The sequence below is a fragment of the Betta splendens genome, chromosome 4 (assembly GCF_900634795.4).
Source record: "Betta splendens chromosome 4, fBetSpl5.4, whole genome shotgun sequence".
Taxonomy (NCBI): domain Eukaryota; kingdom Metazoa; phylum Chordata; class Actinopteri; order Anabantiformes; family Osphronemidae; genus Betta; species Betta splendens.
Genome location: NC_040884.2, coordinates 32,290,324 through 32,307,885, shown reverse-complemented (window position 1 = coordinate 32,307,885; position 17,562 = coordinate 32,290,324). Strand labels below are relative to the sequence as shown.

The following is a 17,562-nucleotide window of genomic DNA, read 5'->3' as shown; positions in this document are numbered from 1 at the left end:
TAGCTACCAAGCTCCTCTCCTCTGGAACCAGCTCTCTCTTCAGGTTTGAGAAGCTGACACACTCTCCACCTTTAAGATTAGGCTTAAAACCTTCCTTGTTTTGATAAAGCTTATAGTTAGAGATGGTTCAGGTCACTGGCAATTATTGTTAGTCACAGGAACCATCTCTTAGTTAAGCTGCAATAGACATAGACTGCTGGGGGATTTAATTTATACACTGAGCTCCTCTGTTTCCTTCTACCTCCTCTGTCCAATAACCTCCCATCACTGTCCCATGTTTAACTAACCTTGTCTCTTTCTCTCCAGTAGTTGTGCTTCTCTCCCGCTCTCTCTCTCTCTCCTCCACTCTGTCCTCACCTACCAGTATCATTGGACTCTAAGTTTGGTGTCTGCGATGGGCAGCTGCAGATCCAACCATCCTGCCTGTATCCAGTCCCTGGTCCAACCGTCCTGTCTTGGACTTTGGATTATTACAATGCTTTATTTATACCCATGGAGTTGTTTTAAGCTAAATTAGTTGAACAGCTAAATTTGTTGAATTTAAATGTGTATTACACCATTTGTCTTGCGGTTTTATAGTACTTCTGGGTTCAGTGTAAAATACAGCATTGTAGCTGTATTTCTCCATGTCTATAATGAATAAACTCCCAACTTTTGCTTCTGTTCTCTTTTGTCCTCTAATAGCCTGCGCCATACTAAACATAAATTGCTCAACCAAAACTCATCATCGGGCACGTGCAGCATCCGGAGGACCGCGCGCGTCAACGTGCTGCCAGATGGAGCAGCGAGAGGGAAAGAGAGAGAGAGAGAGAAAGAGAGAGAGGAGGTGGTTGAAGAAAGATAACGGAATAAAAATAATGGCGACCGATGCAGAAGCGATAAGAACCCAAATGAGTCCCTGCCACATCTTCGACACCAGTCTCAGCACTCTGTCCATCAAAGTTACCAGGAAAAACCAGGAAAAACACTGGAAGTTGCGGTTCATTTACAGTACGTGCAGTGCTGTGAGTACCGACAAACACAACGACGTTTACAGTAGAAATGAAACGTGCCGGGTCAGTAACATTTCCTACTTCATAGGTTTGGTTTGTCACGGCGGAAAAATGGACCACATTTAGGTTGCGTTAAAGCGGTTTAGCTAAGCAGAGCCTCCGCTGATGAGGAGAAACATGGAGGCGACGTCAATTCCACTACAAAATAAATAAATATAATTCTGCACCAATTAAGAGGCGGGCTGTGCCTAGCTAAAAAGGACAACCTACACAGTCGCGCATTCGTAGTTGTGATTCGTAATTTAGGTTTATGAATGAGTGAATTTTTAGTTATTGTAATTATAGAACAGTTTCTTTTACTGTGCAATGTGATGATCACGTGACCTCACATTAAACATGTTTTATTGTTGTTTATTTTCGAATTTGTTAAAGTAAAAGTAAAGTGTATCGAATTAAAGACCAGACAGATTTTTGTTTATTAAATAGAGCAGTTGTTAAGAGCACTAATATTTAAAAAAAGCCTTATATATATTCCTACAGTATTTATTAACTTCTAGCTTAGAGGTTGTATACTTACAGTATGTATAGCTTGTGACAGTTTGATAGGGTTATTAAACACCCCACCGCCCTGTGAATCTGTCATTTGCTCCGACTATTGGCAGCAACCTAAATATTACGTTGTCAACATCAAAGCAAAACACTATGTCTCAGTCGTGGATTATATACAAGTCAAAACCTATAAAATACATATTAATAGGCGTGTCCTTGATTATCTATATATATTTATCAACTTCCCTTAATGGCAATTTGTTCTAAAAGCAATCAGTAGTACTGTATAGTAAGCAGTTACCTCCATTAGCTTACTGTAATGCTAAAGACTCACCGTTATGGAACAAATTGTTTCTACCAGTTCTGCTTTATCATGGATTACCTTCCCCCAGTGCAAAAGACCATGAACCCCTAGGCAAAGGGTAATTTTGTGATTTGTGCAGTATGTTGTCGAACTCCAGCTAAGAGATATTGATTTATCTGACTTTACTTTAATAAGGGTTAGTAATCTATAAAAAGTATAAGGAAGATTTAGTATAAAATGTCTGTTATTTAGGGACAGCATAGTGTGTTGGTTTTAGTTAGACTTGCTAATAATAACAAAGCAGTCCAGTAGGCTTGTAAGCATGTAATGCAGGCCGTAGTATGCAGGTCGAGAGAAGAAATGCTGAGGCATTGAAACCAAAGTGATTTTCAATAAGAGCTGCGGTCACTTTGACCATAATGTTCTCTATCAGTTGCCAAATTCTCTTACCATGATCATGGCAGCTGTGGGAATAGATAACATGATTGTAATTGTAATTGTTGTCACCACATGTTCGTCAGCCATCTTTAACACAGAGGAGTACTGAAAAGAGAATCATGAAAAACGATCAGGAAGATTTGAAATGACAGCTTATTTCTTGTAATGATGGGAGGTCCATAGAGTCCAAGTGATGAATTTGAATGTGACAGAAAAGTGACCTGTCTCATCAATACAGCTGTTAGCCTGGTGGTGAGGAGCTGATGTTATTAAATGACACACCTATGATCTTATTTCACCAAACTTACATATAAAAACAAATAATGGCAATTATTAAAAGTCATAGTCATTATCCTGCAGCTGTAAATGAACACACCTATTAGTGTACATTTGCAATAAACTACAAAACTTTATTGTATTTCCAGGTTTGAGCATTTGAGAACTTGATTGCCATGTTGGTCTCAAAGCATGTCAGTCGTTTTGTCACAGGCCCTGTTAGTAAAATGGTACTAAATATACACACAAATGTATACAGTATGTTCAAGCCTTAGCCCTATAGAGGTGGGTGCCTCAAAATTATATCATGACATTTTAAGATGTTTTGCAGCAATGGTATTTATGATGATAAAGAAATATAACAACAACATTTTATTCATGACTGTAACTCAAAGACAGCAGCATTTATTAGTGCAAACAAAATGAAGGTAATTTCCATCCTTCTCTTGTCACTGATGACAGTCACAATGACAATAAGTGTTAATATTAAAGTATAACATTTACAACCCTATAGTTTATGAGTAAATAAAATAACTCGAGATTGTGAGCAGGTTCTTCTTCTGGAGCAGGTACAGTATTATCATCTGGTAAAATATCATTACAACGTAGTTTCATAAACATTTATACTGATATTATCATGGGCAGTATGATATTTAACACACAAAATTAAGTCTATTGATCTCTTACGTGTGCCGTTAGTTCATCTTTGCCACCAATTAGAAACTAAATCTCAACCCACACTTACCTGCTACTTATCTACTGCAATTCCCTGCCTGTTCACTGCCAGGTTGTTCATAGGGGGAAAAACTTTGCTCTGTGACCTGTTGATGTATTTCAGCAGGCCTCTGTGTGATACAAAGCTAGTCTTGCTTTTGTGAATTGAATTGAACATCTAGATTTTTTCTTTGTCTAGATTTCTTGACCATTGCAACAATTTTAGGGACCAGAATCTTAGGTGAGTAGATATATGTTTGCTTAGAATCCAGTCGTATGCATCAATGCTTTAATCTGTCTAGCTACAGTGGTAGCAGTTCAAAATCACTAGTGTTTTCACTGCAGTACGCCACGGTGCAATGGTCGTGTCGCTGACTAAGAACTTCTAATCCTACAGCGAGCTGAAAAAAATCAGGACGCTAGTCTCGTGTTAACCACTAGGTGGTGCATCGTTGTTTAGAAGCCTCCAATGCCATTCAGCATAACTACATGTAACATACATCTATTACACCAAACCTATTTTACTATGAAGTATCTGTTGTGTGCTCAAATGTGGGGAGTAAAATATAAAGCGCAACAACTTGCTATCAAATAAATATTGTTGCAATCAAATTGAGACATTACCTCAGTTGTTAAGCTGAATGACTATTGTCTGGGCTGAGTTTGTGGGATTTCAATCCTTTGTCATTGCTCTCACTATGCATGTTTTTACTGAGCAATATAGTTGATGTCTTAGTTATATTCTGTTTACTACAAAGGCATAATTGTTCTGTCTAGTTTAAGACAGACATGCGCCACAGCAGCAAAACATTCGTTTTCATTCTCCTTAGCTTTTCCGTGTCTTTAAATAGCAGGCTTCTCTTTAGAACACGTACACACCGATCGCTCTAACGTTGGATACAATATATTAGCTTCACATAATTCTGTGGTTATAGGTCGGGGTTTAATTAATATAAGACCCCACCTTACAAACCAATAACCAGGCATTTTTTTTCACAACAACACACGAAATTGAAGTCAAAGCTGTTTTTTCGTTTAGAGAAAACGTAAGACAAAAAAGTCAATCTCTCCTATAATTTGGTGGAGACATCAAACTCTTAAAAGTTACACAAATCTTAATGGCATATACTTTGCATACGCGGCCATAAGCATTACCTCTGCTTTTAATTTTTAATCAATGGTCATCGGTGGATGGGTTGCGGGGCAGCAGTCTTAGCAGAGAGCTCCAGACTGCCTCTTGAATGAAACACGAGATCGAATGATATGTGATGTGTTTCATACTCAGATGACTTGAATCTGAGTTCGACCAAACTTTGGTTTGTCTCATGTTTGCTCACAGTCGCAAAGGCAAACTTCACATCACTCCCCCTACTTCGTAGAGGCGCATAGACATGTTAATGTGTTGCTACTACTCGATCAGCAGGTGAGGAATAGCTCAGCTCCGGGACAAACTTCCAATGGAGATTGGGCAGCATTGGACGGCGTGATCAGCTGCAGGTCTATGCAGGTCTATTGCAGCAAGTAGTTTGTTCTACATATGTTTTACTCTGCAAGAATAATTGGGATGGTTTATACTTATATATCTGAAGACAAAGCTCCATCGGGCAATTTGCTCGGCTGCACCTAGGCTGTGGGACACTTGTGGAACACTTGAGAATTCCATAGACTATGTACACTTTAGTCTGAGCTTTCTGGTCTAATTTATTTGTAGCAATTTTACATTTGTTTAAAATATAAAGTGCACAATGAATTGAAATTACCATTATTATCTCTTACCTTTATTGTGAACTCAGTATTAATAGCACAGTTTGGACTAGCGATGATTTGCGCTTCTTCCATAATAATCATGGATAATCAAGGAAGAAACTGCAGTTCATAGATGTTATTCAGGGATGGTTTGATAAAGATTCAGTGTGTTTTTCAACTGAACTGTCAGCCAAGGTACGTGTATTATCAAATGAATGCGCCTGTCAGCGGGGAAGACATCAACTCTATTCAGTCACTGCTGCCGTCTCCTCCCCAGTTCACACACCTGAAGTGTCCTAACCGCTGCCGATAAATGCGTTTCCAGATTGACTGGTGATGCCGCACTGGTTGCTCTAAACAGCAGCTGTTTAAAGCAGGGAAAAGCGAGTTAGCTGTCCTTGTCGATGCCTTGACAATGTTTTATCATCTGTAAACGATCTGAACAGTTTTTATAGTTTTACAAGGCGTAATATGACGCTTACGTTTGATCGTTGCTCGTATTCCATTTACGGCAGTAGCTAAAAGAGAACCAGGACTGAATAAGTATGCTGTTAATTGCTACAATCTTCTGGCAATAAAATATTAAATGTTAAACCTCTGTGTCCTGTCTTTTGTGTCTTATTTGAATTAAAAACCAAATGTTAAATGCTCTTGAATAATATAATATTGCCAGCCCGTGCGGCTCCCGGTGTTTTACTTTTTTTTCGTAGAAAACGTGGGTGAAACGTGGGTGTTACAGGTTGCTGACCCCTGGTCTAGATCATCCTTATTCACTTTTTTAAATTGCAGCAGCTTGTCTGCCACAAATTGAATGCTGCCTGCTGCGCACCACAGAGTGAAGCTACGTCTGTCTAAGCATGCAGCTGCTTATTTCGGTTTTAATCTCCCATAACTTGTAAATACTACTATACTACCCAACAGGCATTTCAATGTTGAGACTACGTTGAGGCAACACAGCAGGCACACAACCGACCTTCAACATTAAAATAAGGTTGAAATAATGTCAGTTGTCGATGTGACGTTGAGGTAATGTTAAAACGTCTATTGCTAACTGAAACAACATTAATACTAAGAGTTGTAAAAAGGTTGACAAAATGCTTATAATTCAACATTGAAATATGGTGGAAATAATGTCAAATAATGTCAAACAATGTTTAATGCTAATGGTTGTAAAATGGCAAAAAAAACCTTACTTAAAATTAAATTAAATATTAATGTTAAAATCTCACACAGCAACTGTTTGGAAAGAGTATGGCGTCAAAAAAAAAAAAGTTGTTGTGAGTCTCCTTCCAATCTCAGAACTCCTTCCGGGAGCACCATTAACTGGGGGACTATTTCTGTTCTGTCCACCATAAACACACTGTCTGTCTGCCCCTGGTCTCTGGCATCATGTAACACGGTTGGTTATGTTTGAGTTAGATTGTGTGCAGTCCTGTTTTGTTCATTTGCTACGTTAGAACTTTGTAGAGAGGCGTAAGGCCTGAGTCTGCAGTGTTTGAATTCTCGTTTACTCAAAGTTATATTTTACCTGCTCAGTGCGGTGACTTTATGTTTCCTGATTTTGTTTTTGTAGTTACTGTTACGCTTGACAGTGCATCTCAGTTTAGTTAGTGAACCTTTTTCCTACTCTGGTAGGGACCCTCAGTTATGTGTAGTTTTCGGTGTACTTGTAATAAAACACCATTTTGTATGTGACTGCTCGTGGGTTCCGTTCTGTCTGGTCTTGGAGTTGTCGTAACATTAGTAGACTGTTAGTTCATGGTTTTGTTTAAAATTAAGTGTTCTTAACAGAATTTTCTTACATTTTCTTACATCAACGTACACGTAACATTAATAATTGACCATAATTACCAACTAACATAACAACATAAATGTACTGTAACGTTGACACCTAATCATAATGCAACATTGAAATAATGTTGCCCCATCAACGTTGATTCACCTTTCAAAATCTAAATTAAATCCAATGGTTATTCAACCATAATTATAATGTTGCCTCAACGTTGTCTCAACATTGAAAATTGCCTCCTGGGAACATCTAACTTATTACTTTTTAGTTTTACTTTTTAGTTAGAGTAGATAAATTATAATTATGATTGAATAACCATTGGATTTAATTTAGATATACAGTAAACAACATAAATTTAGATTTATGTTTTTTTATCAACCTTGCATTCATGTTGATTTTTTTTTTTATCAATGTTGGATTTATGTTGAATTAACTGTTGATTTTAAAAGATGAAAAACATTGACATTGCAACAAAACGTCAAATATACCAAAACAAACACTGTAACTTCAGCATCTTGTCTTATATTTCCTGCTTACTTTCACATGCTTTCCTTTGTGCACCAATAAAATATGTTCGAACAGAACACATGAATTTTTGTTCCGGACCAGCATTAAACACAAAAAAACAGAGTATAAATATGCAAATAAAAAATGTAAAGATAACATTTAAGTCAGTTAAATATAGCGTCACCAATATTGCAACTAACACTGTCATTAAAATTGATATTAAAACTGACAATAAGTAAATTTGAATCAAACTAACTTACTAAACTAATCCCACATGTAAAACAAGTTATCGCCATGACACTACAAATAAACAAACCGGGCAAACACTGTCCGAAACAGCGCCACCTGGCTGCTGGAAGTCAAAGTGGAACCTAAACACTTACAGTAAAGTTCTATCTTTGTTCCACCACCACCCAACCTCTCTGGTGCATATGTGTTCATTGTTTTCCATACATTTGATGATGTAGTATCATAAGTTGTAATGACAGCATCTAAAGACAAAAATCAAAACACACATTTAGATACTTTTCATAAATTCTGCATATTTGAACCAATGTAAGAAAATTCCGAAAAAAGGACACTTAATTTCAAACATAACCATGGACTAGAAGTCTACTAATTTTTGTAAAATAATTTGACTTACCTTTTAAAAATAGCTGCTACGTCGCCATGTCATATTTTTAAGTGTGGACATTCTCATCATTGTCATTTCCTGTTTTGTTTTGCACTACTTCCGTTTTTTTGTTGTTCTTCCATGTCGTGTGCTAGTTTTACTTCCGGTCGGTTTCACATCACCTGTATGCAATAGACAGTCAGTTCAGGTATTTAACCACCAGTACTCAACTCAGATCTCCACCAGATTGTAGTGATGCATGTCCTCTTTCTCTGTTTTCCTGGAAACCTGTAAGTCCATTAAAACCTGATCAAACCTACCTCTTGGTTTCCTGCGCCGTGCGTGTGGGTCCAATTCATCCGCCCTCCTGACAGAACAATCAGTCTGTCATCATCCACTGTAATGAAATAGTATGTTTAATGTCGGTTTTAATCCCTGATCCAAAATACAGTATAAATGTAGATAGTGGTGTCCTGATGTTTAGTGTTGTAGACAACCTCTGTCGTTTTTTCTTTTTCAACCACCTTGTATTTAAGACATCAGAGAGATGACAAAGAAGAAATGTTTCATTTGATGGCAAATTTATTTTAATAGAACCAGCATGTATTTATTATTAACTCACCTTACTGAATATCATGAAAAAACAATGATGACCTAAATTTGATCTTTTTCTCATACTTAATTTTTGTAAGGTTCCTAGAGAAGCTAATTAAGGCACTGTCCATTTCCTGGTTTTCATTGCCAGAACAAATTTAGTTGCAGTTTATGAACTGTACCTAACGCCACAGAGATTTTTGTAGAGGTGAAATTACATGGGACATTAGATTTAACTGCTTTATTTTCAGCAGGGTCTTCATGTAGAACCACACAGGTGGAGCCCATCCAAGTTAATACTTGTTCAATCACTTAAATCTCATTGAAATCAGCACTACCCATTAAATTTTGTTTTGTAGCCATTAAAAAAAGTCAGAGCAGAAAAGAGTGTCTGGGAGCAGAAAGCAGAGATAGTGATGGACAGGTGAATGTGCTGAATGATGCCTTCAGAACAAAGTAGGTCAAGTAAACTATTTTTTCTTTACATAAATTTCTTGGCCTTCTGGTAACTATAGCCCATTCTGGACTTCTGCCCTTTCTCATCTCCTTCCTCACTTGCTTCCTTGTGCAGGTGAGTAATGCATAACCATAATTCATCCATTATTCACGGCACTTATCCTTGTAAGTGTCACAGGGGTGCTCTAGGCAATCCTAGCTGTCATTGGACAATATGTGAGGTACACCCTGAACAGGTTGCCCGTCTATTGCAGGTCGACCTAACTATTCACATTCAAATGTGTGGGCAATTTACAGCACATGATTATAATATTTTGATGAAAGGTAGGGGCTGTTTAGAGGAATCACACTCTGCTTCATTGCTATTTATGTAACAATGTTTTATTACCTTGAACAACAATTTTCTATATTTTTAGTTTTGTACAGTTTGTTTGCAGTAATAAGACTTAAAAACACATTTCCAATCTTTTACGCAGGCCCTGCTTATCTACTTGTTTTCGGAACTTATTCAGAAATGTCAGGTAGTGCAACTGGAATCTTTGAAGGTAAGCATTTGAATCTGTAGTTTTAATAACATGAGTAGATGTGGGTGTTACGTACTGGCAAATAGGAACCAGGCCGCACTCACTACAAGAGAGAGAAAGGCTGCTAAGGCCCAATACTGGAACAAGACTGGAGGGCGTACCCAAATGCATACCCAGACAAACTCGTAAATACAAATGGCTTTAACTAATAAACACAAAGAGAGTTTGCAAGCTAAAAGCGCTGCTTTCCAAGAGGATAAGAATAACTGGAAACACAAAACTATACACACATAGATAACTAGACTGAAAATTACTGCAGAGCAGGAAAAACTAATCAATAACTCTAAACTTAAAACATTTAAAAAACACAAATCGAACAAACGCATGTGAAAATAATTACCACACAGGAAGTAACATCACGGGAGACAACAAGACCAAACGAAAGTGCTTCGGGCAGGCTGGAGGGATGAACTGTTACAGTGGGATATGTTTAAGATCACTTCAATATAAAAATACTGTGATTTCAAAGTGTTTAATATTATTGCAAATGAAGTAAGGCTATAAATAACTTTAGTGACTATATTAGCCAATGTAGTACAGTATATTGTGTATATTTCCACTATTAATATTTTGCAATTTTAGTGTTAGTCGGTGCACTAAGTTGTTAACCAAATCAGTTTTGAAAATGATTAGAGCCCAATATGGAATCACTGCGGTTATGCATAAAATTACTAGGAATTAATGAAGCAGTAATTGAAGCAGTTTGATTGGATGATATGTACACAATAAATCAATTCAGTTTAGCAATAAGATACTGTGGAACTAGCCTAACTAAACAGAATGCAGTTGTTAATAAACTACAAATGTAAACAGTAGAATTTTTTTCTTTAAATCTAAGATGGTATTAATTTGTGTTTGTTCATATTAGAAAGGTGTTGTCGAGTGTATTGTGATGGATCAGGTGGGGGCGGAGGATTCAGTCCCTACAGAGGATGAGGAGGATGAAGGTGAAGATGCAGAAGCAGGTATGAAATATTTTACTGAGAGGGTTATTTATCGGGCGGCACGGTGGTAGCACTGTCGCCTCACAGCAAGAAGGTTCTGGGTTCGATTCCCGGAGGCTGCCCTGGTGCCTCTCTGTGTGGAGTTTGCACGTTCTCCCCGTGCTTGCGTGGGTTCTCTCCGGGTTCTCCGGCTTCCTCCCACAGTCCAAAGACGTGCATTAGATTGATTGGCTTCTCTCCATTGCCCGTAGGTGTGAGTGAATGGTTGTCTGTCTATGTGTTGCCCTGCGATGGACTGGCGACCTGTCCAGGGTGTACCCTGCCTCTCACCCGTAGCCAGCTGGGATAGGCTCCAGCACCCCCGTGACCCCGCACTAGGGAGTAAGCGGTTAAGAAAATGGATGGATGGATGGGTTATTTATCATCCCACTCTTTTATTCATTGCACCGGGCCAAACAAAAGCGGGTATTCAAGTCTTGTTTTTACCATCAGGCTCTGCAAAGTTGTTTTCACATCTACAGTACAGTTCACTGCCGACAGTTCCTGCCTGTATGTTCAACTGCAAGGCAGCAGCTCATTGCTTACAATATCATACAGATGTTCCATCAAACAAATTATTTATATAGTATCTAATGCCCCACAACCTGCAATACAATAGTCTCACACAGCTGTCTCTGTGTAAGCCTGTAATTACTTTGCAGTATTGACACTGGGGGGTATGGGGCCGTCATTATCTTATCTTCATACACGCCAATAAAATGTTTGTTTCTCTGTGAAGTTATATTCTCAGAATAAGGTACACAATAAAATAAAGCAATCAGCGTTTGATATAGAAACTTAAAATATAATGCAAATACAGGTTCACATCAGACATGATACAGTGTATGTACTGTACATGTGTATTTTCTTATAAAACGTATTTGATCATATTATACAGAAAACTGTTCTGACAATAAACTGCACTTTTGATAATGTTTGTTAGATTCACAAATTTATGTTATCAGCTTAAATATATAACTATATGACAAAAGTCTATAGTTTTGGTAAGTGAAACACTTAATTATTATTGATTATAATTATTAACTGAATTAATAATTAACGCTTTATTAAACAATATTAACTCCAGTGTCAACACTATCTTGAATAACTCAGCAAATCACAACTTAATTGTATGGTGTGTTCGTCTGGACGTACTGTATGTGTATGCGCGTTACCTGAGATAAGAGGTGTGTGTGTGTGTGTGTGTGTGTGTGTGTGTGTGTGTGTGTGTGTGTGTGTGTGTGTGTGTGTGTGTGTGTGTGTGTGTGTGTGAATGAGAGAGAGGGAGAGCGCACCCCTTTAGGTGCGTGGTGAGGTGGCACAGCTGCGCGCGTGTGCCGGTGAGCCCTTTGAATGGAGCGCGCGTGTCTGGCGCTCACAGGGAAAGAAGCGTGTAAAGGAGTGTGAAGTGGGACTAGCGTGAATAAGGCTTGTGGTCACACAAACACGTGGGTCTATATTTGGCGATATAGTCACGTGATCCTGGAAGCGTGCAGTGGTTGAATCGTGCACTTGGTGTGGTCACAGCAGAAACAGAGCACCGCACAGTACCACAATAAAGCACTTAAGCTAGCACAATCACAAATTACAGCACTTCAACGTGCACCTCTTAGATTTGCGTAGATCTGTAACAGCGTTACAGTCATGTGATCACGGAAATCACAGTGATCAGATCCCGTGTTCAGCAACAGGAAAAGAAAACAACACAACAATAAAACAATTATTGATCCCCTAAGAGTTCTACTCTGCTCAGACTTAAAAGAATGCCTCTGCCTTACTGGTGGGAAGATCCGGCGTTGTGTGCGTGCTTGCGCTGTTGCGATGTGATCCAGTCCAGGTGTGCGTCGCGGTGATCGCGTCGTGATCAGCTGAGGCAGGTAAGCTGGCGGTTTCCTGCCAGGCAACTGGGAGTAGATGGGTGATCAGGCCCGTTCTCTTTGGCGATGTCCACGTTGGTTCAGCTGCTGGCTGCGGTGGAGGCTCCAGGCGTGCCGGGAGGCAGAGGGAAGCTCTAGGTGGACGGAGGCGATGGAGAGACAGAGGAGAGCAAGGGTTGCAGAGGACTCGAGGTGGAGAGAACAAGGGTAAGGGACAGCAAGGGCTGGAAAGAACAAGGGTCGAGTCTTTGGTCACGGCAGCTTTTATAACTGTGTTTTCGGTCACGCCCGTCCTATTGTTTGGTCCAATCAGGATGGCTGACGTCCAAGCCTGGCGCCTGGTTTCTATTCTATTCTATTAACATTCAGTTCAAGTTGAATTACTGCAAAGGAAACTCTAGGCTTTAAAAGGAACCCAGTTCATTTTTACTGTATCGTACATGTCCATGTGAGACCACTGAACAAACTGTAGAGCAGAGTTGTAATAACTTCTATTTCCGCCTCTCGAGGAGTGCAGACGTGTTTTCTCTCTGCTCCCACTCAGCTTTTGCTTGCAGTGTCCTTGCACCCTGATCTGCTATTCTGGAATAACATTTTTTGAACATGGAGCTAATCAACTGGTCACTCAGCGCATTGGACAAAATGTTCTCACAAAGGAAAGATCTCCGGTAGAGCCACTCTGGCCCTCGGGGACTCTCGGCTACTACACCCAGCCAAACGAGTGGAGGGAAGAAACCTAGTAGCCAGGAAGCCCATACACCTTCATGGTTCAGCTCCCAGCTTGAATGTGACTGTGTGAAACTTTCCATTCCGCTTACAAACAACCATTCACACACGCACTCACACCTACAGGAAATTTAGAGCAACCAATCAACCTAATGCATGTTTTTGGACCGTGGGAGGAAGCCGGAGAACCCACGCGAACACGGTTTAGTCACACATTGTGGTAATTAGTCTTTGAATAATCCTCCGGACATCGCTGTACGTTTACATAAGGCAAATGTATTGCCTTATGAGCATTATGAGATTTCTGAACTTACAGTAAGAGAGTCAAAGTGCTGTTGCAAAGTTTATAAGCTGATTTGACATGAGCTACGCCATGTCATAATGACTGACTACATAGCTTTTTTGTCAAAAACAAAAAATAAATAAAATAAATATATATATATATATATATATATACAGAAACCAATATATTTAGCTCACTGGATAGCTCAATCTGTAATCTGTGAGATTCAAATCCCCGTTAGGGCAAATAAGCATCCAGTGTGGGTCCTTGGGCAAGACCCTTCAAGCTACCGCCTACCTCACATGATGAGAGACAATGAACCACATGAGATACCGGCTCAGACATCGCCCGGTCTAAAAAGGTCTACGCCAGGTGGAACCAGAGCACCTTGACGAGAAGTGGGCTACTGGAACAAGAAAGAAATGGCTGAGATGCGAGAACAAAGAACTGTTAGGAACTGAGTAGGAATGTTACTACTTAAGTAATCCTAGTCAGAGGGGTTACATGCAAAGAATGTGCGGAGAATGGGAACGGAGAAACCCACATTCAAGACTGACGGCTGTGGTGGAAATTTTGGGTAGAGGTGGAGGATAAGAGGCAGGGAACAAAGGGAAGGGGGAGTAGGGCAGCTGCCTTCGCAGCAGCATCAGCGCGTGCGTTTCCAGCAGAGGTGGGATCAGTGCCCCCAGTGTGTGCAGGGCACTTACATACAGCAATTGCAGCTGGTAACAGAATTGTGTCGAGCAGATCAGCAACCTTATCATGATGCAAGATAGGTTTGCCATCAGATTTCAAAAACTTTCTGTGTTTCCACAGAGCACCAAAGTCGTGTGTGACGCCAAAAGCGTATCTGGAGTCTGTGTAGATAGTAACAGACTTCCCTTCAGCCAATTTACAGGCTTCGGTCAGTGCAATCAACTCCGCAGCCTGAGCAGAGTAATGTCCTGGTAAAGCGCCAGACTGTAAAACAGTATGAGAGGTGCAGACTGCATATCCAACCTGACAGTGGCCCGAAGCAGGGTCTCTAGAGGCGGAGCCATCAACAAAGAGAACGAGGTCACAGTTAGGAATTGGGTCCTCCGATAGATCTGGGCGCGGAGTGCAGACCTGGTTCAAGACCGAAACACAGTTTTGAGGCTCGCCATCGTCAGGGCCTGGAAACAAAGTGGCTGGGTTAAGCACATTGCACCTTTTGACAGTAATGTTTGGCATTTCCAGTAAGATGGTGTTGTATCTAAGCCATCGGGCTGTAGAAAGATGTGATGTTTTTTGTTCCAAAAGGATCAAAGACACGGCATGAGGAACCAGCAGGGTGACATCAGAATAGCCAACAATGTCACGTGATGCCAGCACGGCTTTCTCTGCCGCAGCCACTGCTCGGAGGCATCGTGGGAGCCCCGCAGCGACTGGGTCAAGCTTAGCAGAGAAATAGGCTACAGGGCGTGGACGCCCTCCGTGATCCTGTAAAAGGACAGAGGTCATACAACCTGCAAACCTGCAAAAGGAGCTGTAGAGGTTTGGAGGCTGAGCGAACCTAGTCCTCAGGACTATCGTCCCTGATCACACCGTCCAGACGACCTGCCGCGGGATCCTGTTCGTAGACGCCAATTTCTGTGGTGGAAATTTTCCATAAAAAAGCAGATGAGAGAGTTGTCCTTTCGTGCGATTTATTGAAATAATAAAGAAAGAAAAAAATAAAAATAATGGGGAAAGCAAATCAAAAAAAAGAAAACCAGCTGGGGAGATCAGTGCACACACCACGAAGGTGTGATGCAAAGAGCCCACGATCCTCAAGTTGCTTCTGCCTTTTAACCTTTTTCCCTGGACCTGGTGGAATCTCCTTATCACACTGTGGGTGAAGATGTTCATATTACACAGGGAATAAACAAGGCTACAGCCTTGGGTCTGGTGAGGCATCAGACAGAAAGGAGCCAGAGCCCAGGGTTAAAAGGCAGACTCAGGCCATGAACAATCGGTCACCTTGAGAGGGAGATAGATTGTCTGTCTGAGAATGCTCAGTTCTGGGTCTAATCAACAAGTACAGAATGCATGGTCACTATGCAGAGTCAGAAATGAACCCAAAAGCATTAAAGTACAATTTTTCCATTACAACGGCGAAGCAACTAGTAGCTCAGTGTTCCAACATCCACAAACGGCAACTGCTATCACAACTTGAGATTGACGAGATACAACACAATTCCCTGAGGGGAGGTTTCACCGTCTCCCCAACCGGAAATTGGGTATGAAGCCCCAATGAGCAAAGATACGCTGAGTGAGGCAGCGATTGACCTGAAAGATAAGATCATGGCGAGATTGAACAGGCAACCCCGAACCCCACTACAACGACTAAGTGAAGTACCATCAGAAAGTTTCATGGAAGATGTGAATGCAGCATTGAGAGTGATCCCTACCACAACAATCACAGAAACCAATGAGCTGATATACGCTTCAGCATCAGTGATCCTAGAGGTGCTTGGCTATAAGAGCAATTATGGGAGCCATGAGAAACAATACCCACCATGGAAACGAAGGTCGGAGGCAAAAATCAAGACAGCTCGGAGGGAAATGAGCCAAATGACAGAGGCCCAGAGAGGTGCAATGAAAAGACCGATGCCCAAGAGGTACAGCCAGATGACCATACCTGAAGCCCTCGAAACTGCCAAGCAAAGGCTACAAGCCTTGGCCAGCCGCCTAAAGAGATACACCAGAGATAACGAAGCTAGACGAATAAACCGGCTGTTCGCAACACAACCTGCGAAAGTGTACTCTCAATGGCAGGGTAACAACAACAGAGCAGACCCACCAAGGCTGGAAACTGAACAGTACTGGAAAGGTATATGGGAGAGGGAGGCATCACACAACAGTGATGCACAGTGGCTGGTGGATCTGAGGGAAGACCACAGCAACCTCCCTGAACAGAACGCAGTGACTATCACAGTGGCAGACATCCAACAAAGAGTCTCAGGTATGAAAAACTGGACAGCACCCGGCCCTGACATGATCCACACCTACTGGCTAAAGAAGCTCACTGCAATCTACCGGCCAATAACCTGTCTCTCCACAACATGGAAGCTCATGTCAGGCATCATCGCGGCTAAGATAAGTGGGCACATGGGTCAATACATGAGCGAAGCACAGAAGGGCATTGGTAAGGATACCAGAGGAGCCAAACACCAACACTCCTGGTAGACAGAACAGTCGCCCAAGACTGCAGAGTGCGACACACCAACCTGTGCACAGCCTGGATCGACTACAAGAAAGCCTATGACTCAATGCCACACACATGGATCACTGAATGCTTGGAGCTGTACAACATCAACAGAACTCTAAGGGCCTTCATTGCTAACTCGATGAGGTTGTGGAGAACCACCCTTGAAGCCAATGGTGAGCCACTTGCCCAAGTATCCATCAAATGTGGCATATACCAAGGAGATGCACTGTCCCCACTGCTGTTCTGCATTGGTCTGAACCCCCTCAGCCAAATAATAAACAAGACTGGCTATGGATACCGACTCCGGAACGGGGCCACCATAAGTCACCTCCTCTACATGGATGACATCGAGCTGTACGCCAAGAGTGAGCGAGACATCGACTCGCTGATCCAGCAGCACCACCAGGATCTACAGCTCGGACATTGGGATGTCATTCTGGCTCGAGAAATGTGGGAGGATGGTGACAAAAAGAGGCAAGGTAATCCACACAGAAGGGGTCTCACTCCCAGAAGGAACAATAGCAGACATTGAGGACAATTACAAGTACCTTGGAATACCACAGGCAAACGGCAACCTTGAACAGGCAACAAGGAATGCGGCAACAGCCAAATACCTCCAACGAGTAAGGCAAGTCCTAAGAAGCCAGCTCAATGGCAAGAACAAATCCCGGGAAATCAGATCAGATACCCTGCGGGAATAATAAGGTGGCCAAAGGAAGAGATACAGACCACAGATGTTAAGACACGAAAGCTCCTCACCATGCATGGAGGGTTCCACCCCAAATCCAGCACCCTGAGACTGTACGCTAGCCGCAAGGAAGGAGGCCGAGGACTAGTGAGCGTGAGAGCCACTATCCAGGATGAAACATCCAAGATCCATAAGTACATCAAGGATAAGGCCCCGACAGATGACTTGCCGA

The 17,562-nt window shown here is 41.3% G+C and overlaps 1 protein-coding gene across 1 annotated transcript in view; it reads left to right on the top strand.

The window, feature by feature from the left end:
* The window catches only part of LOC129604011 (uncharacterized), a 237,442-nt gene extending 220,126 nt beyond the window's left edge, over nt 1-17,316 (top strand). Inside the window, exon 2 of the mRNA XM_055508331.1 lies at nt 15,197-17,316. Within this exon, the coding sequence (XP_055364306.1) occupies nt 15,685-16,620 (936 nt within the window). The 5' untranslated portion in view covers nt 15,197-15,684 and the 3' untranslated portion in view covers nt 16,621-17,316. The remainder of the gene's footprint in view (nt 1-15,196) is intronic.
* Nucleotides 17,317-17,562: the final 246 nt, after the last annotated feature.